Here is a 21526-nt window from a genome sequence, read left to right on the forward strand (position 1 = left end):
CCTGTACCACAGTGTGGTGAAGGGTATAAAAATAAATTTGACACATTATTCCCAATGACCTTTCACATTCTTTTATTTTTTTCTTCATTCAAAACGCCGCATATTATTAGCACATTATAAACAAAGAAATGTAGAACAAATTCTATTTTCAAAACCTAAATATTTGCGCTAAATATTGCTAAGCAATTATGAATTTCAATTTCATTCAAAAAAAACGTTTTTTTTCGATTTTTGTTTGTAATGAATCATTATTTGTTTATCTTTTTAGTTTGTTTATATATTTGTTATATTTTTTCGTTCAACTTATATATTTATTTTATTTGTTGTTGGTATTTTACCCTCATTGTTAATTTTTTTGTTGTTGTTTTCTTTTGTTTACAATTTAATTAAAACAACATTAATCGGTTAATGTCTGCCTGACTGAATGTGCAAACTAGGGACAAAATACTGAGAGAGTGCGAGTCCAATGTGTGCCGGATTCGATTGCCTTATCTCTAACAAATATTTCCAAGGTTCTCTTTGTTCTTCTCGCCGTTTCAATTGCCATAGATTTGACGCAACAAAGCAATGTAAGAGTACGATTTACTCAATATTCCGGTAAAGCTGGGCAAAGAGAGTCCCATAAATCCACCAGCTGTGAACACAAATGGCCTCTGTGCATTGGTAAGGAATATTAAAAGAGATTTGCCATAGCGTCGATCAAATGAATACCAAGATGAATGAAATCCGCTCGTTCCGATTGTTTTACTCTGCAATAGAGAGAAAGAAAATTATTTTGATTTGTTTACAAAAGAGAACAATGTGTGGAATTGTATCTTTTAACTAATTGGAACAAAATGTTGTGTACAATGGAGAATAGCATTTAAAAATTTGCTCTATGGGGGTCAATGTTTAGATTTGATGCACGTCGTCTAAATTAATTTGTTGAAATATGTAAAATATTCTCGACAAATCCTATCATTTTTTCAGCTAAAGCAATAACATATTTTTATGTTTTTTTTCTTAGATAACAGCAAGCAGAGGTTTTAAGGTTGGATTTTTATACCCTTCACCACACCGTGGAACTGGGTATTATGTCTTTGTGCATATGTTTGTAACAGGCAAAAAGAAACGAGATAGACACCTGGTTTATTTTGAGAATATGCATAGAATTACTTTCTAAGTCGATTTATACATGTCCGTCCGTCCGTCTGCCTGTTTTTCCCAGATGGATTTATGTGGGTGCGGGATGACTGAGGACTGGAAGCATATACTGACGGAATGCTGTTACTATGATGACATTAGAGATTTAGCAAGTATGGGTATATCGAATGGAGGGGCGGGGTGCGATATCAGTAGGGCACTTGAAGACAATCGGACCTTTAGTTGTTTAAGTAGTTTTGCTCGTGAAGCATTTAGGAGAAGGACAGTACGTAGCGGAGTTGGTCCTCGTGCATAGCCCCCATTGCAGTTGGGTTGGTCGGTTGCACCGGGTGGCGGTGCTGGTCTTGGTGGGGTTATCGGCGGTTGTAGGTGGTGTACGTACTGCCTGCGGTTGTCTGTGCATCGTGGGTGGTTCGTGGTTTCCACTTTATGTGCTTCACTCGTCCTGTGGATGTAGTGTAGACTGTCCGTGAGGGCAGTTTTGTTCATTGTTTGTGTTGTGATGTCCGATGCCGCGGTCCTTTGGGCCCTTTGTGCAGTCCGTGAGGACAGCATGTTAATTGTTTGTGATTTGTGTATTTGTCACTGCTTGTGGGCAGGTTTTTCCTTGCCACTTCCGGTTATCGCCGTTGCTTATTGTTGTTTTGGGATACCAGCGCGGACGTGCGTCAAACTGGGAGAGGCTTCGGTCTCGAGCCTGAGCGGAGGTTTTCCGTACCGCGGGTGTCAGGTGCCCTTGGATCTGTCGATCCAGCCTGACAGTTGGTGTGGCCCCCTGGGGAGCTTCGCGGGGGTTGTGGTTTCGCCCCTCACCAAGGGGGAGAGTGTGCCTTCTGCATGCTCTCCAATTGGTACAGTACTTCGGTGCTGGTGCGCTGGTGGGCGCTTTTCCGCCTGTGGCTCAGCCACTGTGAGGTAGGCCAATTGGCAGGTACTCACATAAAACTCTTCAAGATACTTGTCTGTCTGCTCATGTTAAATTGTAAACCAAGTACAGGTCACATTTTGGCATAGGTCACTTAAGGACGAACCCTACTGAATTTGGGAAAAATCGGTTCAGATTTAGATATAGCTCTCATATATATTTTCGTCAGATTCAATGTAAATGGTGCAGCAAATTGGCAGATTTAGATATAGCTTCCATATATATTTTCCGATTTGAGGTAAATGGTGTACCAAAAGCCCTTAATATCCCTCGATTTACACGAAATTTGGCACAGCATAATGAATTAGGTCTAGAATGATATGTGTTAAGTTTCCGGAAAATCGGTTCAGATTAGGCATAACCTCTATATATTTTTTCTTCCGATTTTATGTAAATTGTGCATTAAAGACCACAAGTTTGTCCGATTGCAACACAATTTTGTACAATGAACTGTAGTTAATATAAATTAATCTCTGTCAAGTTTCGTTGAAATCGGTTCAGATTTAGATAAAGCTTCTATAGCTGACCAAATTAAAAATTTAGTATAGGTTGCAGAATGACATATTTATGGACCCAATTTCATGTTACTGGTCATCTGTTGAATATACCCAAAGGGTATCATATAGTTGGCCCCGTCCGACTTTACTATATTTTTATACGCAATGCGTATTTGGGTAACATTCATTGTAATACATGTATTTAACTTTTGAGGAGAATAAAATCGTACGCATAGGCATGAATTTAGGTACGACCCTATAATAAAAACCAGTGAGCGGACCAGTATAGTCGGATGGGGCCGACCATATGATACCCTACACAACTTCCACGAAAAGTTAACTTTGTGTGGTTTTATATTCTGAGCATGGGCAATATTTCGCGATATTTTCACCCTCTTAGCCGACTAGAGGTCCACAAATATTCCAGATTCCCTTCACCGAGGGATGTGTTGTGATGTTCGGCTTTCAATTGTGGCATATAGATCGACTCGAAAAAGACACAAAAAATTAAGTTTTCGGTCCACTTCATCCCAAAGTTATTATCTGATCATCACCTAAAATTATAGGCTTTGTCCTTGACCATAACCAGATTCCCTTCACCGAGGGATGTGTTGTGATGTTCGGCTTTCAATTGTGGCATATAGATCGACTCGAAAAAGACACAAAAAATTAAGTTTTCGGTCCACTTCATCCCAAAGTTATTATCTGATCATCACCTAAAATTATAGGCTTTGTCCTTGACCATAACTGAAACCTCATGCAAAATTTCAAAACGATCTGCGCTGTATGTCCCTCTAGTGTGGTAATGGTTTACTAAATAATATCTGAATTCGTAAGCACCTTTGAATATTTACATGTAACTCCCACATCCGAGTACATACGACCTTTAAATTGATCATTGGTATCAATTTAAAGGTCAACCACTCCTCTTGGATATACTATCAACTCTTCGGGTCAGGTGTAAACATATATCCCATAGAATACAAATGTTGTCATTTTTCACACAGAAGTCGGGGTCCATTTAACCCGCTAAATATTAAGCGACCTTTATCAAAACAGGCATGCTTAATCTTTGGCCCGATCCCCTTCTCCATGTAAAAATTCGCGAAGTTTGCGCCATAATTGCGGCCTCTAGAGCGACCAGAATAACAAACCTGTGGGTCTAGGACCAATATTTCGCGGCGTTACAAACTTTTGGGGCTGCACAAAGTTATAATACCCTGCCAACAGTTGTGTAGGGTATAATAATCCCAGCCAGATCGTTATTGAAAAAAAATTAAAAAAATCAAGGCCTAGTTAGAAACTCATAAAAATAAAAATATACGTCATATTGGTTCACAAATATTATGAAAAATCCAATTCTTAAATATTCACTTCTAGTTAGTAACTCAAACACTACCACGAGTAGTTAATAAGTTTTTTTTTTTTTAATCTCCATCACTTATATATTTTATCAACTATTGTCTACACTTTCTTTTCACATTGACTGTATATTTAGTAATTAATAACAGATTTGCTTTACGTGTAGGAATCTACAACGTTTACGATTATTAAATTTAAAAGAGAGGGGACTGATTACACTTTAATTCTCTTAAAAAATATATTATTTTTTTCTCTTCCAAATTTCAGTCAGTTACTTCGATCACTGTTTTAGGATATCTAAAAACTACATCCTATTATGATTTTAGTCAGAATTGATCTGCTCTCTATCTCTCACTCTCTATGCCGATCGCTATTTATCTGGAAGCTGGCAACAAGTCAAGTTCTATGTCTAGTCTAAGGTGTGAAGTTAACAGACATAATGCATGAAAACAACGATGATGACGACAAAACGACATTCAAAATTTGTAACACGTACGTCGGACACAATTTGAGGCGGGTCTCCCCCAACAAGACAGCAATGCAAAAATTTACCGAATAAAAAGGGTGAAGTAGACAATTTTAAACGTTGCTGTCTGTCTGTCTATCTTTCTGCCTTTTTTTGGCCTCCCGTTGACGTTGATCATTTTGACATTTGTCGTTGATTTATGAAGTCATTTAAGGCCGTTCAAAGAAGTTGGCAGTTTAGCAGATTAGAGTTGGCGGGTGGGGATACCCAGAGGTTGTTATATTTATAAAAATACTGCACGCCTATTTTTTTTATTATTTGAAGTGTCAGATTTTTTGTTGGTCTTTCTTTTTTTGTTGAGGGTGTGTTCTCTGTAAAGAATAACGTGTGTGAGATCAGGGAAAACTTTTGAGTAGAAGAAAATGAATAATTACACCATCCTAAGGTAAAGCAAAATCATAAAGTGGAATTGCAGTGATTTTTTGGATTGTATTATAACTTTGTTATGGGCCCAAAAAGCAAACTTCGATATATTCATCCGTATTTATATTCGATGTTTAACTCACATAGATCATTGATTTTGTGGAAATGGTCATACGTTATTTTAGTATGGAAAAGGGTATATATCGTAGCAAGTTTTAAAATAGTTCCCATATACCACATGGTACCACACCTGTTTTGATAAAGCTCTAAATCTATTTTCAGTCCGAATAGCGGGGCAAATTCCTCATACAGCTTCGTAGCAGTGTGTTTAATTTTAAAATTTTAAGTTATCAGAGGATCTACATTCGCATCCAAGTAATTTTAGGTATTTAAAAGGTCACGGTGGCATTTTCAAACCTGTGCCAAGTTCCCAGTGGCTAAGTTCTAGCTGCATTTGTTATTAAAGTGACTCTTTAAATACAAATTTGGGGTTCTCTTTAACCATACGAAATCTACCAAACAAAAATTATTAATTGTAATTAAAGTTTCCGGGTAACCTCTATATAACGGTAATCGGAATTTTGAGCAAGTCTTCCAATTAATATCGTTCAATGATCAGGTATAGTCTCCATGTATTCATACTCCAGACATTTTTTAAATATTTTCAGTTCTCATTGGGTAAAAAATATTCGTACCAAAACTGAAAAATATGGTTCGATTTTTGGGTGTAGCACCAGGTACTTTATAGGAATTTTGATGGGCCGAGGAGGATTTTTTAACAAAAGAAAGTGGATAAGCAGCATTTTAAGCAGAGATGACCTGTCAGAAACAGTGACGTAAATGACATACATTTCCAACGTATAATACATACGTCAGAAACGTATGTATAGCTATTTTTGACAAAATAGCTATTTCCTTTAATCAATTTGGAAATTACGTATGCTTTACTCAAATCCATAAAAAATTTGAAAATTTTCTTCTCAAAAAAATTTAGAAATCTTTATCAGTTCTAGCAAGGAATAGTCAGATATATGTAAAAATAATATATATTCTTGAAAATAACTTTATATGCTGATAATATTGAAATAAACGACGTTTACTACATTTATTACATTTTATACAGGTAAATGACGTTTTCGACGTTTACACCTTTTTGACGGTCGAAACCCTAAAAATTCGTCACACGGACCATCCCTGATTTTGACAAAACATTTCCAATATAAGACCAATCTGAATCTCTGCAGTTTAATATTTAGTTTTCTCCTGACAAAAATATGCCATGACCAAGCCCACATATAAAACTCCAATCAATTTTTGATATACTGAATGTCCTCCTAATGATGGAGGGTATAAAATATCGTTTCCGATGGTCGCTTTATAAGCTGTATAAATCCACAATTCGGTATTCCTCCTACCGACTGCACCCTATGGGAAAACCACCCCTGCATTTTGTTATATTTTTCTTCATTCTCCATTATTCTCTTACAGAGTCGAATTTCGTACCAATTTTCGTCATTTGACTTCTGGGGTTTCACAATATCAGTCAAATACAGGGTGAGATGAAAAAACTGCAACTAACTTCATTTCTGAGCCACTCGTTCGACAGCTGTTAAAATTATTCCAGTGACAGCTCATTATATTGCTTACAAGCGTACAAAAGCATTTAGGTGAGAATCTTCCAGAAAAAAGTTATTCGTGATGGAATTCAAGCGTGATCGTGTGATTTCTTTATATTTCTGGAACTCCAGCATTTAAATATGAATACATATTTTGTGTCTCGTACCATCGCTCATTATCGTGATACTGGTAGCGTAGCAACATCAGCAGAAATGGTTCGAAATGTAATGAAGCGACTTGATCGAAACCCGCATCCAGTGGCCGAATAATGACGAGTGAGCTGAACATATCGGAATATTCCATATATTGAAAAATGAGCTCGGGGTAAAGTCATTGAAATTCTAAAAAGTGCAAGAACTTGCACCGCAAGCCAAAGAAAATGGACTCAAAAGAGCTAAAGAGTTGCTTCGCTTAGCCGAAAGTGGTGAACTGCCGAATTTGGTTTTCTCTGATAAGAAAACATTCGTTGTTCAGCAGTTTGTAAACAAACAAAATGATCGTATTTACTTGCAAAGGGGTCAGCTGAAAATGTGCACATTCGTGATGTGTGGACCGCCATAACAGCCGATGGTCGCTCTCCGCTCGTATTAACCCTTTCAGTGTTTTTGTCGAATATATTCGACATTTAAAAGTACTTTCTTTCTTTTTTCGGTTATTATTATTGATGTCTTTGTTTTAGCTGAAAGACAGACGAAACTGCCCGAGGGTTAAAATGACACTTGCTATTTTTTTAAACTATTTACCTTTATATGATTTAAAATACAAAATTTTAGATATTTATTCCGACATTTTTTTTTACACTGAAAGGGTTAATGGGCCGTGGCATCAGAATAAATGCCGAATATTATCGCGAAAATATTCTGGAGGGTGTATTAAAGCCTTGGACACGCAAACTGTTTGGCCGTATATCTTGGACATTGGCACCATCGCACTCATCACGTGCCACCCAAGAATGGTTACAAAATGAGGTTCCTCGCTTCATTTCCAGCGCACAATGACCCCCAAAACCTCCGTTGAACTATTGTGTCTGGAGTATTTTGGAAAGCCAGGTTGACACTAAAAAATACCAAAGTGTCGATCGCCTCAAGCAAGCGCTTCGCTGGAAATGTGCCCAATACCGCAGAGCAAGATTCGGGCAGCGTGTGACGGTTTCATTGGCGGTTTGAGGGTCATAATTCATGCCAGAGGTGACCAATTCGAACAAATCTAAACTTATTCTAAAATGTGATGCTATTTCCGACATTTTTTGTTTTCATTCAATAAAGATAAAAAAAGTATAAAAGTTATGGCGTTTGACTTTGTTGCAGTTATTTTATTTCACCCTGTAAATATATTTTCTATTTTATCTGTTATTATATCTTTTACTTTCTCTTTCACATATAATAATTTTTCTTATTTAAATATTTCAAGTTATACATTCTTGTAATATTTTTTTCGTATGTTTATATAGGTATGTATGAACACAAAGTGTATCATCACAATATGTGTTGTTTTTTTTGGAAAACGTTAAAAAAATGTTTATTTTTGTACGGCACTGAGAAGAGCAATTCAAGAAAAATATGTGAATATTACAAATTTTTCGGAAACATAAAAATATAATAAAAAATGTTTTTGGCCCGCCGACACATTGCATATTGTCGTAAAATTTCATATTTGGTATACTAAATAATTCCAAAAATATATTTTAGTTCACTAAAGGGATATTAAATGGGTATATCAGAGAAGAAAATTCAATACAAATCTAAATTATACACATATATGTATTTACATACTCCAAAGGATAAAATATAAAAAAGTATTCAATATTTTAAATAAAAATTGTTTTATATATACATTGCCGAAAAATAAAACAATAGCGAACCTGTGAAACATGCAGATATTATTCAAAAATTTTTTGAATATCAAACGGCAAACAATAAAATCCATTTAAATATTTTTGTTTGCAATTGTATACTCTCTGTTAATGGTTTATTTTTGTAGCCAACACGGACACGGCTCCCTCATGTGGGTACAAAGTTCTCAGTCATCTACTCATGTAATCCAAAATACCAAAAAAAAAAAAAACAAAGCAGTTCATTGACAGCCACAAAATATTGCCAAAAAAAAAACACCAACACCAAAATGCATTAAAGAAACAAATCATAAATTCGCAAAAAATGATGTCATCACTTCATTGTCTTGTTGGCCAGTTTGTTACAAGTTGCTAAAAAGTAAAGATCTCTCTTGAAATTATCGCCAGAATGTTTGTTGAATACTAAACGTTTTTCAGACAAGATATCACACATCATTATAGGCTTAATTCAGTACGCTATGGCAAATTTCGTGCAAATCGAAAAATATATTCGGACTTTGGTACAGCATTTATATTAAATCGGACGAAAATAAAAAATATAAAAATTTTTCAACATTGAACCCAGATTCTCTACTTTGATATTTATACTCTACACAACTATGTTGTCTGGGTATTATAGCTTTGTGTAGCCCCAAGTGTTTGTAACGCCGCTAATTGTTGGCTCTAGACTCACCTTTATGCATACGGATCGTCATATCTCGACTAACTGAGTCGATCTAGACATGTGTGGCCGTCCGCCTGTCTATCCATTATAATTTGTGAACACGACACAGGCCACAGTTCACAAAATTTTGCATGTAGAATGGGTTCTGGCCAATGAAGACCCCTCATTTTTTCATTAAGATCGGTTAATATTTAGGGGATAAAATGGATCAAATACCTAATTTCTATGATGACACAACCCCCATATAGAAGTGCGATTAATTTTTTATGCATTGAACGTCGTCCTAATGGTGCGGGTACAAAAAGATCCGCTCGACCTAACTTCACTGCAGTTTATCAGATGCAGCATAAAACTCCAATTCGCTATTCCTCCTACCGACTGCACTCTATGGTAAAACCACAGCTGCATTCTGTACTATGTTTGTTCATTCTTCATTATTCTCATACAAAGTCGAAACCCCAAAGTCATTTGACTTGTGGGATTTCACAATACCAGCCATATACAGGATGAGATGAAAAACTGCAACCAACTTCATACTGCTGTCATTTCTAAGCCACTCGTCCGACAGCTGTTAAAATTATTCCAGTGACAGCTCATTATATTGTTTACAAGCGTACAAAAGCATTTTGGTGGAGAGGAGAATGGGTTCTGGTCAATGAAGATCCCTATTGTTTTTGGTAAAGATCGGTTAATATTTAGGGGATGAAATGGACCAAATACATAATTTTTGTCGTTTTTTTTCTGGTCGCTCCAGAGACCGCAATTATGGCCTGAGAAGGGGATTGGGCCAAAGAATAAACATGTCTGTTTTGATAAGTATCGGTCAATATTAAGCGGGTTAAATAAAAAATGACAAAATTTGTATTCTGTAGCGTATATATTTACCCCTGAAGGACATAGACCCGAGAAGTTGATAGTATATCCAAGAGGATTGGTTGACCTTTGAATTGAAACCAATTATATTGTCGCATGTACTCGGATGTGGGAGTTACACTTAAATATTTACAGGTCCTTAAGTATTCATATATTATTCAGTAACCCATTACCACCTAGATGACGAAAATATAGTGCTGGTCGCTTTGAAATTTTCCATCAGGATCCATGTATGGTCAAGGACAACTCCTATAATTTTCGGTGATGATCAGATAATAATATTGAGATGAAGTGGACTGAAAACTTAATTTTTTGTGTTTTTCTCGAGTCGATCTACAGGCCACAATTGAAAGCCGAGCATTACAATACAAGCCACGGTGAAGGGAATTTGGACAAGTAATAAGAAGGGTTGTACTGAATATTAATAATATATGTTGACCTCTAGTCGATTAAAATGGTGCAAATATCGCAAAACATTGCCCAAGCTCTGAATATAGAACCACACAAAGTTAGAATTTCTTGGAAGTTGTGTAGGGTATCATAGGGTCGGCCGTGTCCGACTATATTTCTCCCCTCACTGGTTTTGTTCTCACTAGGTCTAAAATATTACTACCAAAAATAATATCGGTTCATATTATGGTAAAGCTCCCTATTTAAGATTTCCCTATTTTCAATATTTTGAGGATTTCAAACAAGTTTTTCAACCGACGGGGGTATTTTCCGGCAAGTTCTCGTTCCCTAGCAGCAGCCCTCATGTATATGTCACCATCGATTTTATGTATTTTGTCCCTCTCATGGTGGGTATAAAAAAATGTTTTAATTCTTTTTATTATATTGAAAGACATAGCCTTATTTTTGTAGAAAGTTTAAAAAATCTCCTCACAGGAAAAATTGTCAGAATAGACCAATGTTTTTATATAAAAAGAATTTTTCAAACGAATTGGCTGTAATTTAGCGTTCCGAGTTCTTGGGGTTATTAAATAAATAAAGGTCCTGCTCCACTATATGTATTCTGATAGTTTTAGCTTCGTTTTCCAAGTGCTATATCTATATGTTGACATTTTGAGCTCTCGGAGGTGAAGATTTTGAATATGGGTTAATATTTTGGCATAGCTTCCACATAAAGATTCCGTCCCATTTTAAGTACGTTCATGGTTTCAAACGTATTTTTCAACAGAAATGGATAGATTCTTGGTGCGAAAGAAATCTTCTTTATAAAAAAAATTGTATATAGATTCTAGTTTTTGCATATCCTTCCACGCGGGAAGTGTTCTGCTCCAAGAACCTCTTAGATTTGATATTTTTAGAACATTTCTGTCCCATACAATATAACCCAATTCTTAAATCTTTATCCCATCAATACCACTGTTCCATTCGTGATACAAACTAAATTGGATGCGTGTAACTCCAATAAAACATTCATCCATCATTTTTTGTTTTGATAGAAAGAAATCTTCTTTATAAAAAAATTATATATAGGCTCTAGTTTTTGCATATCCTTCCACGCGGGATGTGTTCTGGACAAAGAACCTCTTAGATTTAATATTTTTAGAACATTTCTGTCCCATACAATATCACCCAATTCCTAAATCTTTATCCCATCAATACCACTGTCCCATTCCTGAGACAAACTAAATTGGAAGCGTGTAACTCCAATAAAACATTCATCCATCATTTTTTGTTTTGATCCGCCGTTACACATTTCTCACCTTTTTTCAGAAAAAAAAGAAACAACAAATTACAACAAAAGAAATTAATATCACAGTTGTCAACAACAAATAAGCCACTGCTTGGTTACCGAACCATAAATCCGCGTATGGTCATCATGCTCTGGACATCGATGTGCCATTTTATCTTAGGCTATCATGACTGTTGGAGAGGGGAAAATATGGTATTTAACCCAACTTCGCTTGTTCGCAGACGTGTTTCTGATTTGTTTTCTTCCTCTTCCTTCCTTGGAAGACGAACAAAACCAAAGCTTATCTTAACTTTAGCAAATAAACATTCATTGACTCGAAGCGGCGAACGTTGTGCTGCTGGTGGTGATTCTCTTTAATGTGATTCCACCTTCAAAAACTGGTTTTGGGCTAGGGGAAACTTGTTTCTGTTCTCTGTATCACGTGTCCATCATATCGCCAAACGTACGAAGGCACTGATGTAGGTAAGCAAGCAATCCTTTTCGGTTTTTTGTTTTCTTTCTGGCCAAGTACATAAACATATTGAACCTTGTTTCAATGTCTACAACTTAAACTCAAGTCAATGTTTAAGTCACAAATCGTTAACATACCATTGGCACTCCCGCCCTCCATCAACATGAGCGTCCCGACTTACCTGTTCGGAAACTTCATTGCCAAACCAGCAGTAGACAAAAAGTTCGCAAAAAATACAACCACAATAGGCATAAATAAGTACAGCCGCACTGCTGCCACTCGAGCGAACGGTGGCCTGGAAACCAGTCATGGCAAAGATAATAACGGATGTCATGAACTGCCACAATATAGGTTGGCTAAAAATATCCTCTGTATCTTGACGTAACCTGGAAGAAATCAAACGAAAAACACAATTTCGTGAATATTGTGGACAAGGAGTATCAACTCCTCCACACTTTCTGTCTTCGTGACTCACTCTCTCAGCAGACAATGATGTTCAACAATGGCATTCATTCTCCTCACCGGATCATCTTTATAGAGAACCAAGTGCCTAGTTTCCCTTGGGTTGGTTTGAGTCTCAACAATCAAATCATCGAAAGCCAAATTCAAAATATTCAATTGAAAACGAATTTGATTGATGATCGTAACGTTTAAATAATCCACAGCTATGATTTGTATGGCAAAGATAATAACGCTCAGACCCATGTAGAGGAGCTGTAGCTGCTGAGGCATCCACGAAGGTAATATGACACGATATGGAAAGATTTTACCGGCAACAGCTTCGGGATCTGCAACCAAGATTTGAGAATATTATAGCTATGTACTTGGAATTTAAAGGATATTTTTCTAGGAATTAAACGAGCCATAAGGCTCGTGGAATTTTTAAGAAATTTTTTTGACGTATTAATGGAGCTAATTGAGCAGATTTTAAGAGATTTTTTTCCAGTTTTCTTAGAGATATAAACACGGATTTTTAAAGAATATTTTTCCAAACCTTATCCGAACTATAAGTGTGTGGATCTTAAATTAATACATCAACTTAAAATAATACTCAAATGAGGATTTTAGCATCTACAGTCGAAATCGCTTATAACGACAAGGGAGTCAAGGGAGCGGCGAAATTGGACGATACTCCCGACTTTGGATGTAGTCAGTATAACTGATATGGCGTTATACTGTATTTTATCTAATTTTGACTGTATTTTATCTTATAGAACATATCCAAGACTCCATCCATGTTGACTGGACATTATTTATTCTGTCGCAACATTGATGCCACATTACACTGTATTTTATTCGCCGTAGTTTAGACACGAACCATTTCTTGTGAAATATACAGTATATCAAGGTGTTGTGTACAGTATAAAATAGATAAATAAATAGATACTTGAATGAACATGTAAAAAAAAGTTTGGTTCGGCCGGACACAACCAGGTGTATAATGGCCCTTGAAAAATAGGCTTTAAAAACTCCACACCTGTAATGGCCCTTGAAAGAATATGCTTTAAAAAATCCACGCCTATAATAGCCCTTGAAAGAATATGCTTTAAAAAATCCACGCCTATAATAGCCCTTGAAAAAATATTCTTTAAAAAATCCACGCCTATAATAGCCCTTGAAAAAATATTCTTTAAAAAATCCACGCCTATAATAGCCCTTGAAAAAATATTCTTTAAAAAATCCACGCCTATAATGGCCCTTGAAAAAATATTCTTTAAAAAATCCACGCCTATATTCTTAAAAAAATATTCTTTAAAAAATCCACGCCTATATTCTTAAAAAAATATTCTTTAAAAAATCCACGCCTATATTCTTAAAAAAATATTCTTTAAAAAATCCACGCCTATATTCTTAAAAAAATATTCTTTAAAAAATCCACGCCTATATTCTTAAAAAAATATTCTTTAAAAAATCCACGCCTATAATAGCCCTTGAAAAAATATTCTTTAAAAAATCTACGCCTATAATAGCCCTTGAAAAAATATTCTTTACAAAATCTACGCCTATAATAGCCCTTGAAAAAATATTCTTTACAAAATCCACGCCTATAATAGCCCTTGAAAAAATATTCTTTAAAAAATCTACGCCTATAATAGCCCTTGAAAAAATATTCTTTACAAAATCCACGCCTATAATAGCCCTTGAAAAAATATTCTTTAAAAAATCCACGCCTATAATAGCCCTTGAAAAAATATTCTTTAAAAGATCCACGCCTATAATAGCCCTTGAAAAAATATTCTTTAAAAAATCCACGCCTATAATAGCCCTTGAAAAAATATTCTTTAAAAAATCCACGCCTATAATAGCCCTTGAAAAAATATTCTTTAAAAAATCCACGCCTATAATAGCCCTTGAAAAAATATTCTTTAAAAAATCCACGCCTATAATAGCCCTTGAAAAAATATTCTTTAAAAAATCCACGCCTATAATAGCCCTTGAAAAAATATTCTTTAAAAAATCCACGCCTATAATAGCCCTTGAAAAAATATTCTTTAAAAAATCCACGCCTATCATGGCCCTTGAAAAAATATTCATTGAAAAATCCACGCCTATAATGACCCTTGAAAAAATATTCTTTAAGAAATCCACGCCTATAATGACCCTTGAAAAAATATTCTTTAAAAAATCCACGCCTATAATAGCCCTTGAAAAAATATTCTATAAAAAAACCACGCCTGTAATAGCCCTTGAAAAAATATTCTTTAAAAAATCCACGCCTATTATAGCCCTTGAAAAAATATTCTTTAAAAAATCCACGCCTGTAATAGCCCTTGAAAAAATATGGTTTAAAAACTCCACACCTACAATGGCCCTTGAAAAAATATGGTTTAGAATTTCCACACCTATAATGGCCCTTAAAAAAATATGCTTTAAAAACTCCACACCTATAAAGGCCCCTGAAAAAATAGGCTTTAAAAACTCCACACCTATAAAGGCCCCTGAAAAAATAGGCTTTAAAAACTCCACACCTATAATGGCCTTTGAAATATAGGCTTTAAAAACTCCACACCTATAATGGCCTTTGAAATATAGGCTTTAAAAACTCCACACCTATAATGGCCCTTGAAAAAATATGCTTTAAAAACTCCACGCCTATAATGGCCCTTGAAAAATAAGCTTTAAAAACTCCACATCTATAATGGCCCTTGAAAAAAATATGCTTTAAAATTTCCACACCTATAAGGCCCTTGAAAAAATATTCTTTAAAAAATCCACGCCTATAATAGCCCTTGAAAAAATATTCTTTAAAAAAATATTCTTTAAAAAATACACGCCTATAATAGCCCTTGAAAAAATATTCTTTAAAAAATCCACGCCTATAATAGCCCTTGAAAAAATATTCTTTAAAAAATCCACGCCTATAATAGCCCTTGAAAAAATATTCTTTAAAAAAATATTCTTTAAAAAATCCATAGGCCTTGAAAAAATATTCTTTAAAAAATCCACGCCTATAATAGCCCTTGAAAAAATATTCTTTAAAAAAATATTCTTTAAAAAATCCACGCCTATAATAGCCCTTGAAAAAATATTCTTTAAAAAATCCACGCCTATAATAGCCCTTGAAAAAATATTCTTTAAAAAATCCACGCCTATAATAGCCCTTGAAAAAATATTCTTTAAAAAATCCACGCCTATAATGGCCCTTGAAAAAATATTCATTGAAAAATCCACGCCTATAATGGCCCTTGAAAAAATATTCTTTAAAAAATCCACGCCTATAATAGCTCTTGAAAAAATATTCTTTAAAAAATCCACGCCTATAATAGCCCTTGAAAAAATATTCTTTAAAAAAACCACGCCTGTAATAGCCCTTGAAAAAATATTCTTTAAAAAATAGCCCTTGAAAAAATATTCTTTAAAAAATAGCCCTTGAAAAAATATTCTTTAAAAAATCCACGCCTATAATAGCCCTTGAAAAAATATTCTTTAAGAAATCCACGCCTATAATGGCACTTGAAAAAATATGCTTTAAAAACTCCACGCCTATAATAGCCCATTGAAAAAATATTCATTAAAAAATCCACACCTATAATAGCCCTTGAAAAAATATTCCTTGAAAAAATATTCTTTAAAAAATCCACGCCTATAATAGCCCTTGAAAAAATATTCTTTAAAAAATCCACGCCTATAATAGCCCTTAAAAAATATTCCTTAAAAAATCCACGCCTCCAATGGCCCTTGAAAAAAATATTCTATAAAAAATCCACGCCTCCAATGACCCTTGAAAAAATATTCTTTAAAAAATCCACGCCTATAATAGCCCTTGAAAAAATATTCTTTAAAAAATCCACGCCTATAATAGCCCTTGAAAAAATATTCTTTAAAAAATCCACGCCTCCAATGGCCCTTGAAAAAATATTCTTTAAAAAATCCACGCCTCCAATGGCCCTTGAAAAAATATTCTTTAAAAAATCCACGCCTATAATAGCCCTTGAAAAAATATTCTTTAAAAAATCCACGCCTCCAATGGCCCTTGAAAAAATATTCTTTAAAAAATCCACGCCTATAATAGCCCTTGAAAAAATATTCTTTAAAAAATCCACGCCTCCAATGGCCCTTGAAAAAATATTCTTTAAAAAATCCACGCCTCCAATGGCCCTTGAAAAAATATTCTTTAAAAAATCCACGCCTATAATAGCCCTTGAAAAAATATTCTTTAAAAAATCCACGCCTATAATAGCCCTTGAAAAAATATTCTTTAAAAAATCCACGCCTATAATAGCCCTTGAAAAAATATTCTTCCAATGGCCCTTGAAAAAATATTCTTTAAAAAATCCAATGGCCCTTGACAAAATATTCTTTGAAAAAATCCACGCCTATAATGACCCTAGAAAAATATTCTTTAAAAAATACCCGCCTATAATGACCCTAGAAAAAATAATCTTTAAAAAATCCACGCCTATAATGACCCTTGAAAAATATTCTTTAAAAAATCCCAAAAAATTATTATTCGAAAAATAAAGGTTTGTAGATTTGTTCCTTGAAAAAAATCGTGTAACATATGTTATATTTCCATATTCCTACTTACTCATATATAACATAATCATGCCCATAAATCCGGTAAAGGCCACAATGCCTATATAAATACTTAGAACCAGTTTATTCTCCACTTCGCCATCATAAAATACCAATAGCTAAGACGGAAAAAATTATATATATTAAATGACAATATAGCATATTTTTTTTTAATTTTGAATACTTGCCTGCTTCTCCGATTTTATATAGGTTTTGGTGACATGCTTTAATTTGCGGATTACACCACGGAGGCGGGGTAACCTCAAAATTAAATTTACCGTCTAAATAGAATACATCAAAATAATTAAAATTTCATTTTTCCAAAAAATTACTCACCTTTATGGCACCCGAAATATGGGTCAGCGATAAGCATGTATTCTGTGTCAAACTGTCCAAATCATGCCAGTTCATGTATAAATCATAAATTTCAAAACCCGTATAAATAAAAGTCACCACCGTAGTAATGAAGATTCCATATATCAATATTATGTTTCTAACCCAATTTGATTCATGTTTTAGACCAATTATAGGTACTCCGGTGATTTGCGCTAACCAAATATTTAAATTGACCGAACCGATTTCACCCTTATCCACATCGGAGGGGAAAATATCACGCATAAATCGTTTAAATTTCTCCGCCATCTTTTTTACGTAACACTTAACGGAACGCCACTTGAAAGGGTTGTGATTTTATTTTCATTTGAATAATCCTCTTATATATAGGAGAGAACATAATGGAGGTTCTTAACTGCTTTTAGGTATAAACGGTAACGTGTGAACATTTTGATTAAATTATCACTTTTCCAAAAAAGGATAATCATAGGTTTTGTGTTATAACACATGGTGTGTATTTATTAATCGAATCAAGTGAACACATAACCTCTTGATTGTTTTTTAATAATAGAGCTATTAACTTCGTTTAGACATAACGTCGACGCCACTCTGCAAAGGAATGGAAGAGCTGCGATAAAGCACACATTCAATACAGAACCATTAAAAAATTGGTTAAAAGCATTCCACCGCTATTGATAGTACCTAGGAACAATATTGTTTAAAAACAGCCCTTACTAATGGCTTTTAGGGGGGGAACTAAAATACTCCACATCTAAGGATAGATAGATATCTTAGGAACATTATTAGGAACATTATTTTAAAAAATTCAAGCCTAGGAAAGAGGAACTTTAGAAAAATTATTTTAAAACCCCGTATGGAATGTAGTAAAGACGGACTTGAACGACTATATGATGCCCTTCACTTATGTGCCCCAACAGATGTCGCCTATTCGTATCTATGGCACAAATTTATTTAAATCGATTTAAAGTTATGTATGGGAGATATATTTAAATCTGAACCGATTTTTACGAAACTTAACACACATCATTGTAGACTTAATTCAGTACGCTATGCCAAATTTCGTGCAAATCGAAGGATATATAGAGTCTTTGGTGCACCATGTACATTAAATCGGAAGAAAATATATACGGGAGCTATATCTAAATCTGAACCGATTTTCACGAAACTTAACACACATCATTCTGGACTTAATTCAGTAAGCTATGCCACATTTCATGCAAATCGAATGATATATATGGGGTCTTTGGAGCACCATATACATTAAATCGGACGAAATATATATGGGAGCTATATCTAAATCTGAACCGATTTCCACGAAACTTAACACACATCAATGTAGACTTAATTCAGTACGCTATGCCAAATTTCGTGCAAATCGAAAGATATATACGGCACCATTTAAATTAAATCGGAAAAAATATATATGGGAGCTATATATAAATATATATATATGTATACTTTGCTGGCTTGTGACAGAACTTTCGTTCCATAAGCCGAGCTTAGAAAAGAATTTCAGGCGCGTCGGTCTTGTGCGCATCTCCTCCAATTTGAAAGACCACGTTCCAAGATGTTGTTTTCCTCTTGGTCTTTGCATCTGATTCGGGGCCTTCCCCTTCTACGGGGCCCATCAGTAGGCTCGCTTTTATATGCCGTAATCGCTGCAGCTCAATACGACTGATTATGTCGATGTCCTCGTATAAATTGTAAAGCTCGTGGTTCATTCGACGCCGATATTTACCGTTGGCCATGACTATCCTCCGCATTTCAAAAGTGATGTCATTCGTTTTGTTTATGGCGGTACCAAGGTATATAAAATCTTTGACTACCTCGAAGCTGTAGTTTTCAAGTTCCACAGTTGGTCCGAGTCTACTGGACGTCTTGCGCGTTGATACCATCAGCTTGGTCTTCTCGCCGTTTACTGCCAGACCCACTTTGGCAGACTCCTTCTCGATTTGTTCAAAGGTGGCTGTTACCGCTCGCAATGTTCGACCCATTATATCGATGTCATCGACTTAGGCGAGTAACATGTGTTGTTTGCTGTACAGAGTGCCATTTCTGTTCACTTTTGCCTCTCGTATGGCCTTTTCCAGCAGAATGTTAAAAAGGTCACACGACAAACTATCACCTTGTCTGAATCCTCTTTCGGTATTAAAGGGCTCCGAGAGGTCCTTTCCTGTAACTGCTGATCTTGTGCCTGTTAAAGTTATCCTGCATAGCCGAATTAATTTAGCAGGAAAGCCAAACGCAGACATGGCTTTACACACCTCTGAACGGAAAGGGCTGTCGAATGCGGCTTTATAGTCGACGAATAGGTGGAATGTGTCGATATGTTTTTCTTGGGGTTTTTCCGGGATTTGGCGCAGAGTGAAAATCTGGTCAATGGGGGGATTTGCCAGGTCTGAAGCAACATTGGTATGGTTCAATAATGTCATTGACCATTGGCTTCAATCGTTCACACAGCACACTGGAAAGCACTTTATATGTGATGGAAAGGAGACTAATTCCTCTATAGTTGGCACATATCATCTTGTCTCCTTTTTTGTACACCGGATACTGAGGTTCCAATCATTGGGCATGTATTCTTCTAGCAAAATTGTACTAATCAGCTGATGCATGCTCCTTACCTGCATCTGACCACCAGTCTTGAATAGTTCGGCTTGTAACCCATCGGCACCTGCTGCTTTATTATTCTTCAACCGATTGATTGCTATTCTGACTTAATCTTGGCTGTAATCTTGGTGGTAACACCGTCATCTATTATTTGTTCTGGGGTATCCACTTCACTGCTACTATTTTATACCAGAAGTTTTTCAAAATGCTCCTTCCAGATCCTCGGTACGCTGTCTGTATCTGTCACCAGATTTCCTTCTTTATCTCTACAGGAGGATGTGTCTGCACCAAAGCCTTCGGTTTGGGGTTTTACCCGTTGGTAGAATTTTCGGACTTCATTCTGACTCCAGTACATCTCGATTTGCTCACGCTCACGTTTTTCTTGCTCTTCCTTTTCTCCCGATAGTTCTCCATCGCAGTACGTGTTGCTACTGTCCGCAGGGTTGCTCTATACGCTGCGTTTTACATATCAGCAGCATTACGACACTCCTGATCCTATCACGGATTTCTTGATGGTGGTCTTTGGAATATCTATATATATATAAAAGAGCTTAGTGTTAAGTGAGTGAGTGAGTGAGTGACTGACTGACAGATCATCGCCCAGACGAAACGGCTAAAGCTAGAAGCTTGAAATTTTGAGTGTGGGTTGTTGTTGGTGTTTAGGCGTGAGATAAGGCTGGGTTTTTGGAGATTCGTACTAGAAGGGTACGAAAAGTACTAAAATGTACGAAATATGGTACCCTTTGTATTAGGCGAACGGGAAGAGCTAGAATTCTGAAATTTGGAATGTGGGTCACTGATGGAAAGTTAGAAAGATGTACAAAAGGGGTTTTTGGAAATTCGACCTATAAGTGTACTAAAAGTACTAAATGTAGTTCTAATTCTACATATATTGAACATATATAGCTAAAATCTTGAAATTTTATATATGAAATTTGGAAGTAAGATTACAGTTGAAATTCGCATTTATATATACGAAAAGTACTAAACGGAACTAAATTTGGTACAATTTGGATTTGGGTGAATGGAGAGATCTGGAAACCTAAAATTTGGAATAGTGGTTGCTGTTGGTATATAGAATTGAGATATGGAAGCATAGTACTTATGTGTACTAAATGGTTCTATATTTGGCACAACTTAATTATGTGTGAACGGATAGAGCTGGACTCCAGAATTTTCGAATTAAAAATACTATTGGAGTGTACAAAAAAAAGTACTAACTGGTACCAAATGGTTTACAAATTGTTGAACAATTGTGTGAATGGATAGGGCCGAGATCCTGAAATTATGAATTAATATAACGTTTGAATGCAGGATTGAGATATGTGGGTAGTTTTGAAAATTCGTAATACGTGTACTAAATGGTACTAAATTTGGTACAATATAGATTTGAGTGAACGGATAGAGATGGAAAACTTAAAATTGGAATGAAAAATTACAGATTTAAGGTAGTATTGGAATTATGTACTTATGGATACGAGAAGCACAAAATGGTACTAAATATGTTACAATTTGTTTTGTGTGAGCGGGAATCATAAAATTTGGAATTAAAATTAGGGATTTGATTGTAGGAT

The 21526-nt window shown here is 35.3% G+C and overlaps 1 protein-coding gene across 1 annotated transcript; it reads right to left on the reverse strand.

Annotated features, from left to right (window-relative positions):
- Nucleotides 1-512: 512 nt before the first annotated feature.
- On the reverse strand, nt 513-17630 carry LOC133331085 (odorant receptor 85b-like). The gene is made up of 6 exons (XM_061539495.1): nt 17325-17630; nt 17177-17269; nt 17002-17107; nt 12448-12760; nt 12154-12358; nt 513-749 (listed from the first exon to the last, which is right to left on the reverse strand). Exons 1-6 carry the CDS (start codon nt 17628-17630, stop codon nt 537-539), a joined length of 1236 nt encoding a protein of 411 aa, XP_061395479.1. The 3' UTR covers nt 513-536.
- Between the last annotated feature and the right edge of the window lie 3896 nt (nt 17631-21526).

The sequence above is a fragment of the Musca vetustissima genome, unplaced genomic scaffold (assembly GCF_032173495.1).
Source record: "Musca vetustissima isolate MV318-11 ecotype Yass unplaced genomic scaffold, APGP_CSIRO_Mvet_v1 utg123517, whole genome shotgun sequence".
Taxonomy (NCBI): domain Eukaryota; kingdom Metazoa; phylum Arthropoda; class Insecta; order Diptera; family Muscidae; genus Musca; species Musca vetustissima.